This window comes from Lontra canadensis, unplaced genomic scaffold, assembly GCF_010015895.1.
Source record: "Lontra canadensis isolate GAN:19392208 unplaced genomic scaffold, GSC_riverotter_1.0 scaffold60, whole genome shotgun sequence".
Lineage (NCBI taxonomy): Eukaryota > Metazoa > Chordata > Mammalia > Carnivora > Mustelidae > Lontra > Lontra canadensis.
In genome coordinates this window covers 11,955,632-11,971,611 of record NW_022631054.1, presented here as the reverse complement: position 1 = coordinate 11,971,611, position 15,980 = coordinate 11,955,632, and the positions used below count along the sequence as shown (strand labels likewise).

The 15,980-nt window shown below is 42.5% G+C and overlaps 1 protein-coding gene across 9 annotated transcripts in view; it reads right to left on the bottom strand.

Annotated features, from left to right (window-relative positions):
• Nucleotides 1-10,137, bottom strand: part of MAST2 (microtubule associated serine/threonine kinase 2) — a 211,563-nt gene extending 201,426 nt beyond the window's left edge. For 6 of the 9 annotated variants that reach the window (XM_032877648.1, XM_032877658.1, XM_032877650.1 and 3 more), the window contains exon 1: nt 9,648-10,137. In XM_032877648.1, coding sequence (XP_032733539.1) covers nt 9,648-9,845 — 198 coding nt within the window. In that variant the 5' untranslated portion in view covers nt 9,846-10,137. The remainder of the gene's footprint in view (nt 1-9,647) is intronic. The other 3 variants (XM_032877653.1, XM_032877655.1, XM_032877654.1) reach the window with 1 other exon arrangement.
• Nucleotides 10,138-15,980: the final 5,843 nt, after the last annotated feature.

Sequence of the window (15,980 nt, the reverse complement as noted above, 5' to 3'; positions counted from 1 at the left end):
CACATGAGAAGATGCTCAACATCACTAATCATCAGGGAAATGCATATCAAAACCACAATGAGATATCACCTTACACCAATACAAATGGCTAGTACCAAAAAAGATAAGAAATAACAATTTTTGGGGCACCTGGGTGGCTCAGTGGGTTAAGCCGCTGCCTTCGGCTCAGGTCATGGTCCCGGGGTCCTGGGATCGAGCCCCATGTTGGGCTCTCTGCTCAGCAGGGAGCCTGCTTTCCTTCCTCTCTCTCTGCCTGCCTCTCTGTCTACTTGTGATCTCTGTCTGTCAAATAAATAAGTAAAATCTTAAAAAAAAATTTATAAAAAAAAAAAAGAAATAACAATTTTTTTTAAAGATTTTATTTATTGACTTGACAGAGATCACAAGTAGGCAGATAAGCAGAAAGAGAGGTGGGATTAGCAGGCTCCCCGCTCAGCAGAGAGCCCGACGCGAGGCTCGGTCCCAGGACCCTGGGATCATGACCTGAGCCGAAGGCAGAGGCTTTAACCCACTGAGCCACACAGGTGCCCCAAGAAATAACAATTTTTGGCGAAGATGTAGAGAAAAGGGAACCCTCACGCATTGTTAATGTGAATGTAAATTGGTATAACCACTGTGGAAAACAGCATGGAGGTTCCTCAAAAAATTAAAAATAGAAATACCACACAACTCAGTCACTCCACTATTGGGTACTTACCCAAAGAAACGGAAAACGCTAATTTGAAAAGATGTATGCACCGTTATGTTTACTGCAGTGTTATTTACAATAGCCATGATGTAAAAGCAGCTCTTGATTTCAGCTCAGGTCATGAGCTCAGGGTACTGGGATAGAGCCCCAAGTCAGGCTCCATGCTCAATGGGAAGTCTACTTCAGGATTATCTCTATCCCTGTGCCCTTCTTCCTACTCACTTGCATACTGTCTCTCTCTCAAATAAATGAATGAATCTTTTGAAAAATTAAAAACAGGGACACCTGGATGGCCCAGTGGATTAACCATCCAGCTCCTGATTTCAGCTCAAGCATGATCTCAGGGTCATGAGAAGGAGCCACACTGAGCTCTGCAGTGGGCATGAAGCCTGCTTAAGATTCTTTCTCTCCTTTTCCCTCTGCCCCACCCCCACTCTCTCGTGCTCGCTCTCTCTCTCTCTCAAAAAATAAATAAAACCATAATCCTCCATCATTCTTTATCCCCCTTCCCTACTTTATTTTTTTATAGTATTTATCCCCATATAACATACAACATATTTTATTTTATTATCTGATATTCCCTCTATTATCACTTCTCGGCCTTTGGCTAAGATCAAGTGTGACATTCCCTCTACTAGAATAGAAACTTCATGAAAGCAGGGTTTGTGGTCTGCCTTTTCCACTCCTGTAATCCAAGAGTACGCAAAACAGACAAAAACTGTTGAATCAAAGAATGAATGAAAGGGGCACCTGGGTGGCTCAGTGGGTTAAGCTTCTGCCTGCAGCTCTGGTCATGATCTCAGGGTGCTGGAATCCAGCCCCATGTCAGGCTCCCTGCTCAATAGGAATCTGATTTTCCTTCTCCCTCTGCCCGTCCCTCCCCCCACCTTGTGCGCACGCTCGCACACGCGCTCTCTCGCTCTCTCTCTCAAATAATTTTTTTAAAAGAAAAGAATGAATGAAAGAAGCAGCAGTATAAGATTAATAAATTTTTCTTAGAATGGAAAATATTATAGCCATGTTTGTATATTGATGACAACAGAACATACACAACATGCAACAGAAAAGGAAAACTAATGATTAATTTCAAGAATAAAACTCTTAATTGATGTAGAGGTTGGCCTTGATAGGAGTAGAAAGAGATTATCCACAGCAATAGGACAGAAGGCATAGAATGTGGGTACAGATAGAGGTAGGTTGGGTAAGTTATAATGGGAGCTTGTGGAAGTTCTCTTCTGATTATTTTTTCCCCCTCAGTTAAATAGTAAATAAGGACATCAACAGACAGTAAAGAGGACAGAGTGTTGGAGGGTTGTGGAGAAAAATTAAACTATCATTTAAGAGTGAAAGGACTCAGGGCACCTGGGAGGCTCAGTTGGTTAAGCAGCCAACTCTTGGTTTCCTCTCAGGTCATGATCTCATGGGTTGTGGGATCGAGCCCAAGTGGGGCTCCCTCCTCAGTGGGGAGTCTGTTTGAAGATTCTTTCCCTCTGCCCCTCCCCCCACTCACACTCTCTCCCTAAAATAAATAAATAAATCTTTTTAAAAAGTGGGGGCAGTGAATGGACTAGGTAAGGGATGCCTGGCTGGCTCAGCCAATTAAAGCCTACAACTCTTGATTTTAGCTCAGGTCCTGATCTCAGGGTTATGAGATCAGCCCAGAATTGCTTCAGCTCAGTGCTGGGTGTGGAGCCTTCTTAAGATTCTCTTTCTCTCTTTCTCTCTCTCCTCCTCTGCCCCTCCCCACCCCTCTAAAACAACAATAACAACAACAACAAAAAAAAAAACAGTGAATGGACTAGGAAAATGTCATAGGATTGAGGAGTGGCAGTCCCGATAGACTCTTTGAGGTTCCTGATCACAAACTAAGTTGTTAATATGGTCATTTTTTTCTCCAACCACATTCAGTTACTTAAACACAGGTACAAAATAGGCAAAGCTGGTGTAATGATGTTTGGAATTTAGTCAAGTCTCAGAGTTGGTGCAAGGATAGCTGGAATTTACTTGTGGATAAGTCACATATGACAGAAAGGGAAAATGGCAAAGAAACTGAAGGTACAGTTGACAAAGAAGGAAAGTATAAGCATTAGGTGACTGACAATGAAAAGATGGTTTAAAAAAAAAAAAATGGCTAGAAGTTCCAAAGACCTTGAACAATTTTTGAAGAGAAAATTCTGAAAGGAGTGTGAGGGGTGCCTGGGTGGCTCAGTCGTTAGGCATCTACGTTCAGCTCGGGTCATGATCCTAGCTAGGGCCTGGGATCGAGCCCCGCATGGGGTTCCTTGCTCTGCAGGAAGACTCCTTCTCCCTCTTCCACTACCGCTGCTTGTGTTCCTTCTCTCACTGTGCTTCTCTGTCACATAAATAAATAAAATCTTTTAAAAATAAATATATAAATAAAATAAAAAAATAAAAGAAGTATGAAATAGAAAAATAGAGATGATGTGAATGTCAGAGTATAGCAAGCTCAAAACTAAGATTTTAGAGGTGGGACAATTACTGGTAAAGACGAAATATACCTAATGAACATTGAAGTAGAAGGTTCAGGTTGATTTCAATTTTTTACATCAAATATTTACTATAAATTCACTGTTTACACGGCTCTAGTACAGAGAGGAGGAAAGAACCTTTGGGAGTTAACAATGAGGTTCAAAACTAAAAGAAAATGTTGTCAACTATGTCTCACTAATGATGCATTTTTTGGAAACCCTTATTCCCAATAATGTCTAGCCTCTATTCTCCCTCAAGGACTTTTTCTTCTTCACCAAGGCTAAGCCTTGATCCAACAAACCCAGTTTTCAAACCCCTTTGGGACCCCAAGTATGTGTATTAATGATGAAAAACAGTTAACACCTGCTGATGAAAAGTAATAATTACCAAGGTACCATAGGGATTTCATCAAGAAAATATAAAGTTTGGGGCGCCTGGGTGGCTCAGTGGGTTAAAGCCTCTGCCTTCGGCTCAGGTCATGATCCGGGGATCCTGGGATTGAGCTCCACATCGGGCACTCTGCTCAGCGGGGAGCCTGCTTCCTCCTCTCTCTCTCTCTGCCTGCCTCTCTGCCTACTTGTGATCTCTGTCTGTCAGATAAAATAAATAAAAATAAATAAATAAATAAATAAAAAGAAAATATAAAGTTAGTTGATAAATTTAGCAGAGTCATGGCAGCTAAGACCAGCAATGAAGGAAATATACTGACTGCAATATTTAGCTGCTTCTGATACTCATGTCTGTGGGTCACCATCATTAACTGGGGTGAAAGCCTTTAGGCCGATCTTTAAGCCGATCTTTAGGCTAAGGGGCATCTTAGCCTAAAGCCAAAGAAAGGAAAATCAGGGAACACTGTCTCACCTGTTTCAATCATCCCAGGCCCTCTACCGCCCACCTCCCCACCTTTGATGAAATCAAATCTTCCAAAGCTAACAGGTTTTTAGGAGCTGGCCTTTACCCATTTTACTTGTAGATAAGACAGGAAGAAGGGCTAAAAAATTTTCTACACTGAAAACTCAGAATTCTCAAATGTCCATGTCTCAATCACCATGTTGAACATTCTATCCCCCACACAGTTGCCAAAGTAATTTAACTAAAACACAAGTAAGGCCATCCTGCTCCCATACTTATTACCCTTTTACATAGTATTAAAGACCTTCTACAATCCAGGCTCCTTCAGTGTCTTAACTCACCACCTATGCTTTAAACTTGAAGCTCCTACAAAACCAAACTGATTTTAGTTCCCCACACATAATATGCAGCTTCCCCTCTGTCTACTTCCTTTTTTGTGCTTTTGCCAATGTACTAACATTATAGCACAGAGGAAAGAGATGGTGCTGCTTCGCATGAAAATAATTTTGAAAATTTCTCAATGGTGCTGAGGGAATTCTAGGAACCAAAATTAAATTCCACCTTCCTTCATCCTCAAAAATGTCTCATTTCCTTTAGTTTGCTATTTCTATCATACTACCGTTATTACTCAAATCACCTAAATTCAAAATATTTGAATAAATAAATAATTATTAGCACCTGCTGTGAGCAAAGCCATTGACTACACATTATGGCAGAAAAAATGATGATATAGTTCCTACCTTTAATCATTTATGACTTTTTTTTTTTTTTAAAGATTTTATTTATTCATTTGACAGAGAGAGACACAGTGAGAGAGGGAACACAAGCAGAGGAAGTGGGAGAGGGAGAAGCAGGCTTCCCGCTGAGCAGGGAGCCCGATGCAGGGCTCGATCCCAGGACCCTGGAATCATGACCCGAGCCGAAGACAGATGCTTAACAACTGAGCCACCCAGGCGCCCCTCATTTATGACTTTAAAACAAAAATGAGAAATACAAAATATGGAAGAATAAAAGTGCTAAAACACTGATTCGTTCATCTGTTCATTGAGCAAATATTTTTATTCAGATACTACTATATACCATGTAATGGGCGAAACAATGTAATATAGAAACAAGGTGAGATAAGAATTAGTATTTAAATTAAGTACCTATCTACTATGTGCTTCTAATCGTTTTTTCCTTTAATCTCATAGAACCCAAGCTTTCACCTTCTGAATCACAGAAATTAGAGAACTGAAATTTCAGGAGATTTAAAGATTTATTAAGCACAATCAAAGATCCTCTTAGGTGGACCTCACATGGAAAACAACTTCAAAGAACAGTTTCTGAGGCATTTGAGTCAGACCTGGAAGCTTGAATAGAATTTCAATGGGAAGAAGCAGAGAAGAGTTTTTCAGATGGATGACAAATTAAAATAAGTATACGAAAATACCCATTAGTAAACAAATACTGACTGCCCATTACTGTACCAGTTAAAACACTAAGGGGATACAATGATGAATAAGGCAGTCTCTGAGAAGTTTCTTCTCTAAAGAGACACTTAAAGACAATTAGCATATTCATTGAGCAAGTATCTATTTCAAGCACTACCACATATCTATGTTTCTAATAATTATTCAGACTAATAACTATGTTTCAAATACCATAGTGGGCCTTAGTTGTACAACAATAAATGAAACAATGTGGGCCTCAGAGAATTTATAAAGCCAAGTCTTGGGAACCAAGAGAGGGGGAATCTAACTTCAATTCTTCTAATAAATAGTGGTTAAATATCAAGTAGACTTTAAATGCCAAGATCTCCAGAGTTTCTTCTATAGAGAATAAGCTAATGAAGGTTTCTGAAGATAAATGAAAAGAGGGGCCCAGAGTGGCTCAGTAGGTTGTGTCTGCCTTCAGCCCATGTCATGATCACAGGGTCCTAGGATCCAGCCCCAAGCTCCACTCAGTGGGAAGCTCGCCTCTCCCTCTCCTTTCCCACCCCACCTCATGCATGTGTGCTCTCTATCTCTCTCAATTAAATAAAATCTTAAAAAAAAAAAAAAAAAAACACAAAGAAAGAAAAGAAATGAAGTGATCATTTAACAAATATTTACTACAGGAACTCAGGCAGGTAGTGAATATAATTTTTTTTTTTTTTTACTAGAATGCAGAATAAACTAGAGGTTAAAACTAAAAGCAGAGTAAATACAGTTAAGGTATTACAACAACCAATACAAATTTATAAATGGTGAATTAGGGTGATGACTGTGAGAATAAAGATTTGAAAGGTGTCATCAAGGTAGAATCAGCAAAAACCCGGATAAGGGGGTCAAGGAAAAGGAGAAGTCAAAGACCATGGATACAACTTCAATTTGGATGACAAGAAAAAGGAAAGACAGGGAAAAGCACATTTCAAAGGAAAAATAATGGATTCTGTTTTAAGGATATAGCAAGCCACTGATTCATAGATCCAAGTCCGGCATCCTGTTCAGAACTTATTCCTAAATACCAGTATAGTATGAAGTATAACAAGCATTACTCCATGTCATGAGAAGAGAAAAACAAAGTTGTCTGTGAGAATTTGAAAGTTATTGATTAGCTAAGCTTACTCCCTAAATGAAGGTAATCCATCTGACCTCATAACACACATGTGAAATCTTTATCTTTTCAAAATCAAATAATTACAAGTTATGGGCTTTCAAGGACACTATCAAATTATAAAACTCACAATATTAAGATCACGAAGGCTGAGTCTATAGTGAAAACATTAAGCACAAAAATGGAAATGTAGAGCTAAGGAAAGAGGTCAAACCTGGAAACTCAGATCGCTCTACAAGGAGGTTCTGTGACACAAGGCCATGAATAAAAGACCAGAGACCCTGTTCCACATCCTAAGTACTTGCCATTAATAGGGTAGACCTGCCAAAAAAACAGTACAATAAAGGAGAGAGCCAAGAAGAGAGGACATATCCTCAAGAAACATTTAGAAGAAAAGAAGAGAAAACAAAAAAGACACACGGGAAGCAGTCGGAGAGATAGGACTGTAATGGACATTATGACAAAAGAAATGAAAATACCAAGAAGGAACACATGGGCAACAGTGACAAATAGTTCATAGAAGTCAGACAGAATGAGGACTGGGGTGAAGTCTAACAAATTTAGTCATTAAAATTCCCTAACTGCTACATATCTCTCTGCATAATTCTTTCACAATGAAAGCTTCATTATGAAAAACTGCATTATTTTTTCATTTGAAAAAGAAGTTTTAGTGTCCATTGTGGACATTCACACAGTGGAAAACTACGTGGCAATGAAAAAGAACTATTTCTACAAGCAACAACATAGATGAATCTCACAGACATGATTTAACGAAAGAATCTAGTCAAAGGAGTACAAACTGCATGGTTCCCTTTATAACAAGTTCAAGAAGAGACAAAACTAATCCATGGTGACAGAGGCTGGGTAAGTGGTTACCTTTGGGGAAGGGTAGTAACTAGGAGAAAACACAAAGAGGCACTGTAGGGTACTGGAAATGTTCTACATCTCGATCTGAGTGGTGGTCACATGGGTGTATTCATTCTATAAAAATTCACGGGCTGAATGAACTTTGGACTTATGCATCATATTTAAGTCATACCTCAAAAAAAAATAGTAAATAACATACAAAATTAAAAATATACAAAGTTATTGGTGACCTTGAAGACAACAGTTTTGGAATAGTTTAAGAGTAGAACTCAAACTGTAAGGAGTGCCTTGGCTGGCTCAGTTGCAACAGCATGAGACTCTTGATCTCGGGGTCATGGGTTGAAGCCTCATGTTGGGTGTAGAGATTACTTAAATAAACAAACTTAAAAAAAAAAAAAAAGCCAAACTGTAATATGAGGAATGTATACAGGTGAGTAAGCTGAAACAGTGAATACAAACTCATTTTCCAAGAAGGTTGCTAATGAAGCAAAGAAGAGATAACAAAGTAACTTGGGTGGGTTATGCAGGGTAATTGTGTTGTTTTGTTTTTATCTGAGGTATAGGACAAAAAGAAAATTATATACATAACAAGGGCCTACCTCAGATGAGAGGGGATGAAATCAAGGGCCTAAGTACAGGGATGAGCTTCAGAATGGAGGATGAATACTTCTTTTTCTAGGATTGAAGCAAAGGATGAGTAAACACAGAAATTTTGAGATAGAGAAGGACCTGGCTGGCTCAGTTGGTAGAACATGTGACTCCTGATCTAGGGGTCATGAGTTCAAGTCCCACATTGGGCTGAGCTTGCTGGCTGACTGGCTAAATAAACAAATAAAAAACTGTGAGATAGAAAAGAAGGGAAAATCAAGTAACCTTGAACTCTCTGGTGAAGCATGCAATAAAGTCAATTGAATCAAGTAAACTGAGTCAGGAAAGGATCAGAGCTTCAAATACATTTTAAAAGTTTCAAAGAGGTGGGTGCCCTGGTGGCTCAGTTGGCTCAGGTCATGATCCCAAGGTCCTGGGGTTGCACCCTGCATGGGGTTTCTTGCTTGGTGGGGCGCCTGCTTCTCCCTCTGCCTGCTGCTCCCCCCAGCTTGTGCTCACTCTCTCTCTGTATATCTATCTATCTGTCTATATATATAATGAAAAATAATGTCTAAGTAAAATACTTATTTAAGTGATGGGAAAGAGGTAGGTCTAATAAAAGTCTTGAAAACGTCAAGGATGAAGTTACTAGGATCTCAAATAGGGCTCTGCAAAAGGAAAGCTGTCACTACAGTTCTTACTACAGAATATTTTTTCTGCAAATCCTACAAGGTCAGTAACACATTCTCCTTTCACCACACTTCCTACAGCTACTGGTGGCAACTTCTCCCTGATAAAACTGACCTTTATCCCCTATTTCTAAATACACCTAAGCCTGATGAATGAATTATACAAACACATCCTGTCCATTCAGAAACTCCATAAATTCTTTTACACTGCTTTCTAGCTCTGTTTTCCCATGAAGATGTTTTCAGTGGTAAACTCCCAGAAGACAGAACCTATCCCTATAAATTCAGGGCTTACGGCGCTGGATTTGGAATTGCACATATGCAAGTATTTTTATAAGTGCGTTCTCATGAAATAGATCGTTACCAAAGAGAATCTTCAAGATTTGAACACTTTCCTACCAGACTATACAATCATAGCCAAATCAGAGAATGCTTAGAAATGACATCGGTTTTTATAACTGTCAAGACAACCTTTAGGAAACAGGGTAATATTTACTATTACATATTGATTTTCCCTACTTTACACTATTTACCCCTCTGGCTAACTCCTCAGAATCCCTTGAGTAAGCCTATTCTTTGCAGTTCATTTACTCCCAGGCTACATTCCAGCGTCCCTTCTTCACATCCAGAATCCCTGACTACAAACGCCCACAGGACCATTTTTCCAAACCCCAATTCCCCCATTTCCCATTCAACCCCAGGCCACGACTTCCCATTTCTCCACTCCCCATTTTTCTGCCTTTCCAGACCTTCCTTTTCTCCCCTCGAGCTACACAGTCCCCACCCCTCAAATGCCCTGGCCCAAGTCTTCCCGCCTGAGATCCCCTCCCCCACTGTTCCCATTCAGGCTCCCGCTCCCCATCCTTTCCCTCCCGGACGCCGTCTGGCCCCCGTACCTGCTCCCTGACCTCAGGCCCCGAGAGCCCGGTCCGCTCCTCCAGTAGCTGCCTCCCGGGAGGCGCCCGCCGGCGCGGCGGCAGAGGCTGGGGTTGGGGCAGTTCCACCGCCCGCTGAGCCCCATCCTCCCGGCGGCCGGCCGGCGGCGGCGGCGGCGGTGCCGGCTGCGGTCGGTCGCGGCAGCGGCTCCGCTTCATATCTGTGGCTGGGCCCCGCGGGCGTCAGCACTGCGACTGTCCCAGCCCCGTACGGCCCCGGGCCGCAGCGCTACCGCGCCAACCACCGCCCGCGGCCACCATGGCCGGGCGGGCGCCCGAAGCCACCGACCCCAGCTCGCCGCTCCTCCGCGCTTTCTGGGGCCTCAAGCGCCGCGACCTCCTCGGCGCTCCTTAGAGAGGCGGCAGCATCCCCGCAGCCTCGTCTTCTCCCACCCGGCACACGCTCGTCCGGCCACCCGCCGCCGGCTCTACAGCCAGCAGCCAGCCGGCCAGCCCGCCTCTGGCCCTGCCCCGCCCCTGCCCTCCCAGTCCTGCGCGCGCGCGCGCGCGCGCGCGCACGGAGAGCCCGCCCGCCGCCTCTAGTCGCGCGCGGCTTCCCGCGCACGCGCCAAAGAACGGTCGCGACAGACCCGCCCGTGGCCTCCCAGCGCGGTGAGTAGAACGGAAGGGGGCGGGGCTCTTGGCGCCGCTACTGCGGCTGGGGGCGCTCATTGATTCTTTCATTCATCCATTCATGAAATCTTGTGCCCCGCCAAGCGAAGCGCTAGGGATCTGAAAATGAGTTAGAACTGATTAGTGTCTTCAAGGATCTAGGGGAAGAGGGACCAGGAACAAGTAGGAAACAAAATATACAATTAATGAATGGAATACTAATGTGTGCCCTTTAATTGAGCACTCTCCAGCTGTTTTCACATCACACTTTGGATGCAGGTCTGCTCATTCTCCTGTTAAAATAAGAAGACCAAGGTGAAGTGACATGCACCAGGTCACTCAGCCAACCAGTGACCAAACTGGACAGGACTCAAAATCTTGCTTTTTGTCCCTTTCCAGTTTTCTGCTGCTTCCAGAAAGTAAGACAGGCTTTGGAAAGTCCTATAAACGAGGAAGAAATGATGGATTCCCTTCCTTCTGGGAGGAAGGGGAGGACAAAAAGGATTGTTCTGGAACAATCATCATGACTCCCCACTGACAATGAAGTCATGTTATAGCCCAGTCCAGCCTGGCCACAGCCAGTCCAGCTGTGGCCTGGGCAGCCCTGCCTGCACTTGCAGTGACTCATCTTCACAGCAACGTGGCTGTAGCTCAGCCCTGTCTGGCCTCCTTCTGGCTTCAGCTGGTCTGCCACAACCTTGTATTTTTCCTCTTTAGTCTTGAACACGGTTTTCTCCTAGAAACCTTTCCCGAAGATTTTCTTCACCCACTTTCACCCACTTTTCCTAGGCCTTCTCCCTGAACCTTCTTAGAGAAGTAATAATAACCAGCATTATAGAGTGCTTACTGGAAACCAGACACTGTGCATTCAATTCATACACACAAAACAAGAGTTAAGTTATATTATTTCTAGTTTATAGTTGAGGAAACTGAGGCTCAAGTTGCCTAGCATGCTCAATATGACATAGTTTATAAGTGCAAAGCCAGGACTCAATCCAAGGTCTGTCAGATACCAGGTCCCACACACACAATCAAGTATACTGCCTATCACCAGTCAGCTGCTGTATACCCTGTTTCAGTTCCTCACCACCATCCATCCATTTGTCTCAACCAGAAATTTCGTTGTCATCCTAGACTGTCTCCTTACCTTCTGCCCACATGTCCAATTAACAAGTCCTTGTTACTTCTGTAACCTTACTTTCTCTCCACTGTCTCCTCTTTCCATTCCACTGACACCACCTCAGCTCAAGTCTTACCTTCTCTCACCTACTTGACTGAGAAACTTTCAAAACTTGGGACCCCCAGGTAGCTCAGTTGGTTGGGCATCTCTCTTCAGCTCAGGTCATGATCCCAGGGTCCTGGGATCAAGTCTCGTGTTGGGCTCCTTGTTCTGTGGGGAGCCTGCTTCTCCCTCTGCTTGCTGCTCCTCCTGCTTGCGCGCTCTCGCTCTCTCTCTCTCTCTCACATTCTCTCTGACAAATAAATAAACAAAATCTTCAGAAAAAAAAGAAACCTTCTAAACTGGTTCACCTACATACACTCCTTTTCTCTTCAAACCCATCCTCCAAAAAGCCATTAAAAGAATCTTCATATAAGATGACGTTATGCCTTTATTTAAAACAAATGGATTTCCATGACCTCCAAGAGGCAATGTTCACTTATTATATTTGACAAGACCATCCAAGATCTAATCTCTGTCTACCTCTCCTTCTCCTATTAATTCCTGCTGTACCAACTATTTACAGTTACACCAGCTGTCTATAGTTACCTGCATGTACGGGAGCTGCCACACTCTTGGTTACAAACATTAGAAACAACCTCTGAGTATCCTAGACCTAAGGGAGAATTTATCTGAAGGCTATATAGAGGGGCTCACAAAATTGAACAGAGACTGGAGAAGCAGGCTTATGAAACTGACAGGAAACAAGAAGTTCTACAAACTGAAAATCAGGAACAATGTCAGGACACTGCTGTCACCACCACTCCCACACACACCACCAGACAATGTACTATGCTGCTGCCATGTACCTCTGTAAAAGGACTCTAATCTCTTCATAATTACATCACCATTCCAGATTCACAGTCTCTGGCAGGAGAATCCACTGACTCAGCCTTGGTAATTTAGGGACCAGAAATCCATTCTAACTTTTCACCTTCCGCTATAGGGACTACGAAAGTCAATGTGGCACAGACTCTAAAATGGCCCTCATGATCTGTCTCCTCACCAGCATTCATGCCTTTGTGTGATCCCCTCCCCTTGAGTGTAGGTGGGACCCATGACTTACTTCTAACCTATAGAATATAACAAAGATGATATGATATCTCTATCCTGATTACTTTACATTTTTTTTTAAAGATTTTATTTATTTAGGGGCGCCTGGGTGGTTCAGTGGGTTGAGCCTCTGCCTTCGGCTCAGTTCATGATCCCAGGGTCCTGGGATCGAGCCCTGAATTAGGTCCTCTGCTCAGCAGGGAGTGTGCTATTTTCTGTCTGTCAAATAAATAAATAAAATCTTTTAAAAAATTAAAAAATTAAAGATTTTATTTATTTATTTGAGAGAGAGCGATCACAAGTAGGCGGAACAGCAGGCAGAGAGAGAGGGGGAAACAGGCTCCCCACTGAGCAGAGAGCCTGATGCAGTTCTCGATCCCAGGATCTTGAGATCATGACCCGAGCCAAAGGAAGAGACCTAACCCACTGAGCCACACAGGCACCCCTTACTTTACATTTTTAAGAGTCTGTACTGCTAGCAGACTCACTCTCTCTCTTCTAATGGTCTTGAAGAAGCAAGCTACATGTTCCAAACTGCTTATAGAGAGAGACATGTAGCAGGAAATTACAAATTACTGCTAGGAGCAAGAGGCCAAGGAGCCAGGAAAAAAGCAAAAACAAAACAAACAAACAAACAAAAAAACAAAAAAACCTCAAAGAGTTCTGTTCTACAACCAAAGGAAATTAATTCTACCAACAACCTGAGTGAGCTTGGAAATAGATCTTTCTACAGTTGAGTCTCCAGATGAGAACACAGCCCAGCCATACCTATACTCCTGAACCACAGAAACTGTGTGTGTGTGTGTTTTGGTTTGGTTTTGGGTTTTGGGTTTTTTACCTTTTAAATAGGCTCCATGCCCAGCATGGAGCCCAATGCAGGGCTTGAAGTTATGACACTGAGATCAAGACTTGAGCTGGTATCAAGAGTCAGGCACTTAACCAACTGAGCCACCCAGGCGCCCCAAGTGTGTGTTATGTTAAACTGATAAGTCTGTGGTAATTGGACAGTAATAGAAAACAAATACAGCCAAATACTCACTTTCTCAGCCTCTCATAAGTCAGAGATGACTATGTGATACAATCTGGCCTGAAACTACTCTTATCCCTGTCTGCTCCAGCTTAATGAATAACAAGCCTTTTTTTTTTTTTTTTTCAGTTGCTTAGGCCAAGACCTCAGAATGATCCTTGATCCGTTGATCATGATCCAGAATGATTCTCTTTCTCATACACATCACACCCACTCCACTAGCAAATCCTATGCAAATTAAGAGGATATTACAAAATCTGGGAGAGAGGTGATGATCACAAATACTAAAAGAACAATAGTGGTGAAGGAAGAAAGTGGATGGATTTTAGCCTCATAAAGTAGAAAAACAGGACCTACAGTCTAAAGAGAGAAGATAAGAGCATTTCTGAGTTCTGGCACGGGTGGTTGAAGTAGGGAGCAGTGGAGAAGAAATTTGAAGGTGATTATGGTTGTTTCAAATGTTTGTTCTTAAGTGACTATGAGAAGCCCAAATGAAAATCTCCAGTGCATTTTTTTATTAAATTGACTTAGAGCTTAGAAATGAGGGCTACCAGTATTTAGATATGTTACTAACATAAATTGTTCTGTAATCTTGGAGTATAAATGAGACCATATTTCTTTGCTTTTTTTCTATTTCATCACTCAGGCTCCTCATGTCATATTATCAGGAAATCTAGTGCTTCCTCCTTGGTTATCTAAAAACTCCAAGGTTCTTATATATTCTAAAAGATATGGCAGTTATCTATTGTAATATAACAAACCACCTGAATATTTGCTGCTTAAAACAACAGCCATTTGGGGGCACCTGGGTGGCTCAGTGGGTTAAAGCCTCTGCCTTCGGCTCAGGTCAGGATCCCAGGGTCCTGGGATAGAGCCCTGCATCGGACTCTCTGCTCAGCAGGGAGCCTGCTTCCCCCTCTCTCTCTGCCTGCCTCTCTGCCTACTTGTGATCTCTGTCTGTCAAATAAATAAATAAAAATCTTTAAAGAAAAAAAAACAGCCATTTATTTAGTTGAAAATTGTGTGGGTCATCTAGGTGGCTTTTAGGTCTTGCCAGTCATCTAGGTAGCTTTTAGGTCTTGCCAGTTTAGCTGATTAATGCCAGGTTTGCGAATGCATCTGCTGTCAGCTGAGGATAGTCTAGAATGGCCTTTCTCACACGTCTGGCAGTTGGAGGCTATTGACAATAGTAATGGGAGAAACTAAGTCACATATTTCTCATCCTCTAGCAGGCTAGCCTGAAATTCTTTACATGGCAGCAATGGTAGGAGTTCCAAAAACAGAAAAAACAAAGAAAAAAAAATGAAACAAAAACAGCAAGCCCCAGTGTGAAAGCACTTTTCAGGACTTTCTTACTGTCACATTGGCAATTGTGACATTGCCAAAGCAGGTCATTGTGGGAAGGGACTAAAACTATATAGCAAGAAAGAGTAAATTCAGAGAGGGGAAGAATTTGTGACTATCTTTGAAATCTACTCCAGGAAGATCAGTCCAACTTCCATAGCCAAGTCTAGCTAGAATTAGACTAGTCCATTAGCATCATTACTTCCTGCGATAATGTTGTGGACTGAATGTTTATATCCTCCCAAAATTCATTGTTGACGCTCTAACCCCCCAGTTTGGCTATATTTGGAGATGGGGCTCTAAGGAAGTAATTATGGTTAAATGAAGCCAGAAGGGCTGGGGCCCGAATCTAGTAGGATTATTATCCTCATGAGAAGAGACACCAGAGAGCACTTGCTGTCCCTCACCCCAGGCATTCATGCACCAAAGAAGGCCATGTAACCACATAGTGAGAAAACGACCATCCACAAGCCAAAAAGAGAGCTCTCAACAGAAACTGAATCACCAGGAACTCTGACCTTGGACTTCTAGCCTCCAGAACTGTAAGAAAATAGGTTCATGTTGTTTAAACCACCCAGTCTGGGAAACCTGGATGGCTCAGTCAATTAAGCGCCTGCCTTCAGTTCATGTCATGATCCCAGGATCCTGATATTGAGACCCGCATCGGGTTCCCTATTCAGTGGCGAGCCGCTTCTCCCTTTCCCTCTGCCTGCTGCTCCCCCTGCTTATGCTCTCTCTCTCACTCTCTGTCAAATAAATACATAAAATCTTAAAAAAATAAAAAATAGGGGCGCCTGGGTGGCTCAATTAGTTAAGCCTCTACCTTCAGCTCAGGTCATGGTCTCAGGGTCCTGGGATCGAGCCCCTCATCAGGTTCTCTGCTTGACAGGGAGCCTGATTCCCCCCTCTCTCTCTGCCTGCCTCTCTGCCTACTTGTGATCTCTGTCAAATAAATAAAATCTTTTAAAAAAATAAAAATAAAAATAAATAAACCATGCAGTCCATGATATATTGTTATGGCAATTCAAGCAGAAGAATA